Source organism: Arachis hypogaea, chromosome 1 (assembly GCF_003086295.3).
Source record: "Arachis hypogaea cultivar Tifrunner chromosome 1, arahy.Tifrunner.gnm2.J5K5, whole genome shotgun sequence".
Taxonomy (NCBI): Eukaryota; Viridiplantae; Streptophyta; class Magnoliopsida; order Fabales; family Fabaceae; genus Arachis; species Arachis hypogaea.
The window spans coordinates 30979803-30986970 of record NC_092036.1 but is presented as its reverse complement, the minus strand read 5'-3'; the positions used below and the strand labels follow the sequence as shown (position 1 = coordinate 30986970).

Below are 7168 nucleotides of genomic sequence, written 5' to 3'. Positions count from 1 at the left end.
AGAATTTCTGATGTGACAAGTAGTAACACATTATTTTTTTCATCAAAATTAAATTAAATACAAATAATAAAATAAATTTCAAATATTAAAAATCCTAAATCGCCAAATCTTTTCTCCTTCTCAAACAATAAACGCAAGAATAATAGAAACTTATACTAGTGTAATATTTTAATCAAGATCATTTACTTTTCTCTAATGGTAAATTTTAGCTTTATTCATGTGAATTAATTTGAGATTTTACAACAATATTTATTTGTCGTCACTTATTATACACGACAGATACTGAAAAATTTAAAGTTGTTCATCTCAAGGGTGTAAAAAAAGGTTGAAAGTTATTTCCGTTTAAAAACCTTAGTTCTCATGCACATATTTTATTATTTAAAAAAAAACAGAGTAAATATGTTCTAATTATAATTAGCCTGTGCAATGCACAATCTTAATAATCTCTCTCACCCTACTTTTGAAGGACGACACAGATCAGAAAATCTTAAACAAATCAACAAATATAAAAAAATTTATTTCAAAACAGAGAGGATGATTGGATACTTGCATGTATCAAATTAACAAACTCCCTCAACATTATGAACCTTAGCTTTTCGGTCATCAAGATAATGCTGATATATATAAGAAAGGAATCCCCAAACTGCCAACAACAACGACACAATCATGTCACCATCCATCTTATCATGGAAGATGAAAACAGCGAAGATGGGAACCACAGGCAAAGTCAAAGTGGCTATAAGATTTGCGAACAACGAAGATACCTCCATAACCAAACCCACCATACCCACTGATGTTACTTGCCAAGACACAGCAATCCAAAGCAGAGTCATCACATAAGAAAAGGTCCCCTGCTTGAAGTTCTTCATCTCATTGTTTAAAGTCGTCCATTCCCCGCTTGCGAACACCCCCACTACACAAGCACACGTGGCAACAAATGATTGGTAGAATAGAATCTCCAACACCGCATAGAATGTGCCCCCTTTGATGAGCTGCTTCTCGAAAGAGAGCTGCACCATGGAGAGACAAAAGGAGAATGCAGCAGATGCGAAAATGGTGCAGAAGAATCCAATTATGAAGTAGTTATCGTACGGCTTGTGTCTCCAATCGACATCATCAGTGTTGATAGCAAGTAAGGCAGCAGACGCCGTCAGAAGTATCACGGAATTGAAAATAGGTGGCGTGAATTTCTGGGAATTAATGGAGTAAGAGAATAGTGCCGTGAACGCCAATTGGGTTGCACATAGTAAAGAATAGGTTGAAACAGGTAGATAGAATAGCCCATAAGAATACAACAAGTTGGTACCTGTCAAGCCAAAGCAAATCAAGATTTTAAGTAAAATCGAAAAAGTACATGGCCAACCCAATAAAAATTTTATAAAATCAATGGACTCATTTAAAATGGTAAAAGTTTTTAAGGTTTTGTAACGGAGTTTCTAACTACTATGGTACCTGTTGCAATCAAGCCAAAACCTATGTAGATGAGTGTTAAGGTGGAAACTTTGGATTTCGTGGGATACTTTTTTGTGATGGTGTTGTTGGTGCTATTGTCATTGGTGCCGTTATTGTGGTCACATTTGGTAGGTGAGAAATAGAAGAGTAATGGAATTAGTAATGGGAATCCTGAAGACTGAACAAGTGTTGCCATCCATTTGCTATTGCCACCTTCATAATAGTAAAACCTTCCCAGAAGGGTAGCTGCAGCTTGGCCTGCTATGAGAAATATTACGTAAATGGGTATACGAATCCACCATTTAAAAGTTTCCAACATTTGTTCTGGCTTTGATTGTGATTGTTGTGGCTCTGCTTCCTATATATATATCGCTCTTCACTGTGACAATAATGGTTTCTTCTGAGCAAGTTTTTCTCTTTTCCACCTTCTGAACAATACATCATTACATGTAACGAACGAACCTGGATCAGTCCTATCTTCTATGAACCACATAATGATATTCCTACAATCCATTCAGACAGCTAGTTACATGGCCTCCATGTAAGTTAATATTGCATGGAATATTTGTAACAGATTATTTTTTTATTTTTTTAAAAAGTTATTCGTAGTAAATAATTAAAAAGATTCGTATATATAACATTCGTCCTGGACGATAATTTCTTCTTTACTATACACCATCTCTAGTTTGTTTAAGAAATTCTTCAACTCAACATCAAGTTCTACATTCCTCGAAGGATAGAGAAAAGAAAAAAAATGGATTTACATTTGAATTTAAGAATCTTCACGTCCAAATTAATTAAAATCAACATACATAACTTGGAAACCAAACCAGACTAAACAAGAAAATGCTATTGTTAACAATAATCTGCAAATAAACAGGGAAAGCAGTAGAGTTGTACTAAAAATAAAGAAAAAAAAACATAATTGAAACTCTTACGTGTGAATGAAGAAGTCGAATATTTTGTTACAGAAGAATCAAAATCACAATTTGCCCTGATGTTGGAGGGTTCTTCTATGTAGGTCCATTGGAGGAAGGTGGATGCGTCTGCATCCACGCGCTATAGAGTGGAAGAGAAGAGAAGGAAGTTAGTTTAATTTTGATTGGAAAGACCAAATAAGGGAGCGCCAACCATAACCGCACGTAAGCATCACAAGTGACAGGTAGTTCAGTTCTAAAAAGAGATTAGCAGTTTAGAACAACACATATTAACGCTGTGCTAATAAAGGCTTTCTTTGCTAATAACTAAAATATATCCAAAACCGAACTGCTTGATTAGTTTTCTTAAGACAAAGTTTATAATAAGGTTGATATCTTACGTGTACATGTGTATATGCGAAGATGTGAATTGTCATTTTATAAATATATATATTTCTAATTGTGGTATTTTTATGATATTTTTATTGACCATATATAAGAACAATTTATTTGTCAGATTGAATAATTTTTCATGTTATCACATAATTTAGAGTTTAAATATTGATTTTAAGTATATATTTTTAAAATAGTCATACTTTACCATTAAAATAACTATTAGAATAATGATATTTTTACTATTAATAAATAATTTCTGAGATTCACAATATATATATATATATATATATATATATATATATATATATATATAAAGAGTAACGCTAGGGAGACAATGATATATATTTATAATGGCTACAATAGACTGTTTAGAAGGCCCAATTTAGTTTAATAGAGTAAATTAACCCATTAATAACCCTAATCTATTATAGCTGTTTAGTTAACCATACCACAAAATTTTAAGTAATTACATTTTTCCCCAAAATCCTAATACAGTAGGTTGAGGCCGTTTCACTCCCTATCCAAAACCCTTGCAATTGTTGCAGAACCTTGACCAGGAAGACCCGTCAGCGCCGCAAACGTCAACCACGGAAGGCGAACAGGGAACGGAAGCGCACCCACCGTGGCCGTCGAGAACACCCCGCCGTGACCGCCGCTGAGGCCGTCCGTGCTCCGCCTCCGATCAGAACCAAAGGGAGAGTGGCTGCTGAACATCCCGCCGTCACCGACCCGGAGTCCGTCCGCGCTCTGCCTCCGATTAGAGCTGAAGGCAGAGGAGCGCTCACCCCCGAAACGAGCATTCGAATAGTTCTACTCGCGTGGGCAACGCCATCGCCGAGCAGCTGAACATCTGATTCGAGGAAATCAGCCGCGTGCTCGTCACAGGGAAAACATCTAACATCATCAGCGGAAGATCATAACAATCTAAGGTAAGTATGTGGCGTTATTCATTTTTCGAAGGGTTATCACTGTTGCATGTTGTATTATAGATAGATTTTGTTGATGATATGAGTGATTAACCATGGTGAGAAAGCTTTGGGTGCGATGGTAGCATTCCGGAGATTGTGGAGTAGATAGTTCATTTATGTTGTTGCAATTCATGATGATTTAACTTTAGCGCGGGAAAAGGACGAAAAAGTTTGTTGGTTTTGATTTCATATCAGTTTAAATTAATTTTTTTCTTTTTTTTTACTGTATCTATGTGGACCATGTGCATCTAATTTGACGTTAACTTGCTTGACCATTGTTGAGTCTTCGTTGATATTATCTTCATTTTTTTGGTGGCTTTGTTTCAGCAATTGATTAAAGTTTAGCGCGAATTTAATTGTGTGAATTTAATAAGGCTTGCTAATTGTTGTGCTTTTAATTGCATGAGTTGATCTGTGAGTCCGCTTAAATTCAAGCTGAATGCAGCATTTGTATGAGTCGGTCTGTGTTTAATGTGCGCACTGGAGGGGTTTGTGCATTGTTTCTACTTATTTTTGTAGGGAATATGGTTTTAGTCGTTGGATTATATAATTGTTAATTTGTCATGTTATGTTTTTTTTTCCTTGTTATAAAGTGAAAATAACCTTATATTGCATTGCAGAGGACCAATTGCATGATCAGGTGTTAACATACTCACAGCACCTAGTACAAGGACGTTGACGCGACGGGCTGAAGGATTACCGCCTATGGAAAAGGTTAAGGGCAGGAAAAATTAGCATACTCATACTAGACTAAAACTTTTGATATGTTTGTTTTTCTTATACGCTGGTTCTAGTCTTGGGAATTTATTTATGTAAAACTCTGAGGACATAACTATGGACCCTCTTTTACCTTTTGTAATTTTGTGAATATGTTGGTCTTCATTCACTCAGGCATGACAGTCTAAAAAATTCATGAAAGTGAACATCCATTTTCTTTGTGAAAGGAACCATCCATATTCTAGCTAAAACAAACATCCGTCTAACTATGTCTTTATTCATGGATTTATCTTTAGTTTTCCAAAATGGAACGACTTGAAATTGTTAAGCATTGAGTTCTTGAAATTTGAACTTGAGTTGAGTTTTCATGAAGCATTCTGAACAGATGTTACAATGAAAATGAACATCAATTTTTTCTGTGAAAGTAACCATCTAGAATCTTACTATAACGAACATCCAGTCTTTATCCAGAGATTTATGTTTACTTTTCCAAAGTCAAATGACTTGAATTTGTTAAGCATTAAGTTCTTGAATTTCGACATTGGGCCAAGATTTCATGAAGCGTCATGAATAGACGCTATAGTGACCACAGTCTGAACATCCAGTTATATGTAAACATGAACATCCAACATTTGTGAGTAGCGATAATCGTGTAATCAATAAGTGAGATCATATAATCAGAATGAACATCCATCTTGTCTAATAAATTAACCATCCGGATGGATACAATAACGATGAACATCATTAATATTTAGAGACGAACATCCAAATTTTTTTTAAAATAAACCCATTCTTTCCAGACCAGATAACTGTTTTCGTTTATAGTATCTAATACATGAATTATGTACTGAAAGTCATGTCCAACAGAAATTAACTATTGTCTAATGAGCTTAACAAAGACATGAACCCATCAAATTAGTGGGGCTCATTGCGGCGAACATGAGCACCGACCTCTAGAGTCCAAACCTCGTAACTAAGATCTGTCTCTTCACTTCCAACCTCAATAACATCCGACAGTTGCATGGCCTACAATTCCAAAAAAATAAAAAAATAAAGATAAATCCTTAGTATATATCATTTGCTTGAAACCTCACTAACTAGCACAAATAATGTAACCATAAAAAAGAAATCAAGTCAATCATTCTACTAAGTACATAGACCAAAAAAGAAACCTCACTAACCAGCACAAACAATGTCACTATACATCACATACATGAACATGCAGTAGATACAACTACCAAGCACATAGTCCAGACATCGGTTTCAGAGCCAATGGTGACTAGAGTTGTTTTTTTTATTCATTTAGTGTTTATCATGTGTGATCGTACGTATATTCCAAACTGAACATACAGGAAGCATATTAAGTCGCCTATCCGTTGATAACTAAGTCTTAGTTATTTAATTTTCATTATCAAATTAAATCTTAATGATGATAATAACATTCACTGTTTTTCATATTCAACAATCTCATGCTTATACATGCAATTTACATTAAGCAATATAAATTCATATACCAATAAAAGTTAGTCCAAGAAAGACCTAGTTTCATCCAGCGTCACATTAATATGCCATGCTTAATTAACACATACAAATTCCTCATACATAAAAGCATACCATGAACATAAAACCTTCATAAATTTGGTTAAATCATGAATGTTTATGATGCATTTGGATAAGCATTAAACATAAAAATAAATATGCCACTTGGAAGATGGAACACGACACAGCGGTTCAACCAAATTGGACTCCATTAAAGAACTTCCGCGAAGTGATAATATGAAGACAAACCTAATATGTAAAATGTTGAGGAAAACAGGTTGAAAATGTGTAATATGCTCAAAAGAAAGTGAGATTTTCCACAATTAAGGAGCCTAAGTAACTAATAAAGGAATAAATGCAATTAACGCGCAAACAACTTAGACTAAAGCAATTTAGAGTGAATTGAGGCTGAAAAAATTAGTTATTGCAATTGTGTATTGAATTTGCAAGGGTTAATCAAAATTAGCACAAATAAAATAATCAAGGCAATAATAAAGAAGCCACTTATTCATGTCAAAGAGTATAAAATAATCACATAAACACGGCCCTTTGTTCAAGAAGCAATTTTGATAAAAACCAATTTTAATTGCTCAAAAATTTCAAAGAACGAGTGATGATGCATGTGATCATTTATGTTCAAAACCAACATGAATAAACCATTTCATTCAAATCACTCAATAAAATATGGTATGCACTTCTTAAAAATATACCAAACAATTGATAACATCTGAATTTTTAACCAAATTGGTATTTTGATAAAAAAAAGCACAAACAAGTGCATAACAAAATTCAAGCTCAAACATCATTAGAAATCACATAAAACTGCACAATTGTAAATTATAATGCCTCATGAGAATAGAATTTAAGTCAAATGCTGGCCATACATAAGAATTAAACATACAGATTTCATTTAGGCATTTCATCGAACATATGGTGTGCATCATATGTAAACAGAGCATTCAATTCAATGGAAGCAGCAATCAACCCATAAAATTCAGCCAACAAACACGTTCAATCTAGCAACAGATATTAACTAGTCCGAAGCCTAATCTATATACAGAAACCAAAATTAAAAGCAATGAAATAAATAAAATAGAAAGAACCCGGTACAAGAAAAGGGATGGAACCTGCGTTGATGAAAGAGAGAAAGAAGAACGGGAACAGTGATGGTGTCGTAGT

The 7168-nt window shown here is 34.2% G+C and overlaps 1 protein-coding gene across 1 annotated transcript; it reads right to left on the bottom strand.

The window, feature by feature from the left end:
* Positions 1-487: 487 nt before the first annotated feature.
* LOC114924408 (probable purine permease 11) lies at positions 488-2520 on the bottom strand. Its single transcript, XM_029288895.2, has 3 exons — positions 2391-2520; positions 1453-1955; positions 488-1306 (listed from the first exon to the last, which is right to left on the bottom strand). The coding sequence occupies exons 2-3, from the start codon at positions 1769-1771 to the stop codon at positions 561-563; spliced, it is 1065 nt and encodes a 354-aa protein (XP_029144728.1). The 5' UTR covers positions 1772-1955; positions 2391-2520; the 3' UTR covers positions 488-560.
* Between the last annotated feature and the right edge of the window lie 4648 nt (positions 2521-7168).

Excerpts from the sequence above, each read along its gene's own strand:
- LOC114924408 (XM_029288895.2), bottom strand. The coding sequence starts at position 1,771 with ATGTTGGAAACTTTTAAATGGTGGATTCGTATACCCATTTACGTAATA. Across the intron at positions 1,307-1,452 it reads TTTTGGCTTGATTGCAACAG|GTACCAACTTGTTGTATTCT; the intron begins GTACCATAGTAG and ends TTGGCTTGACAG.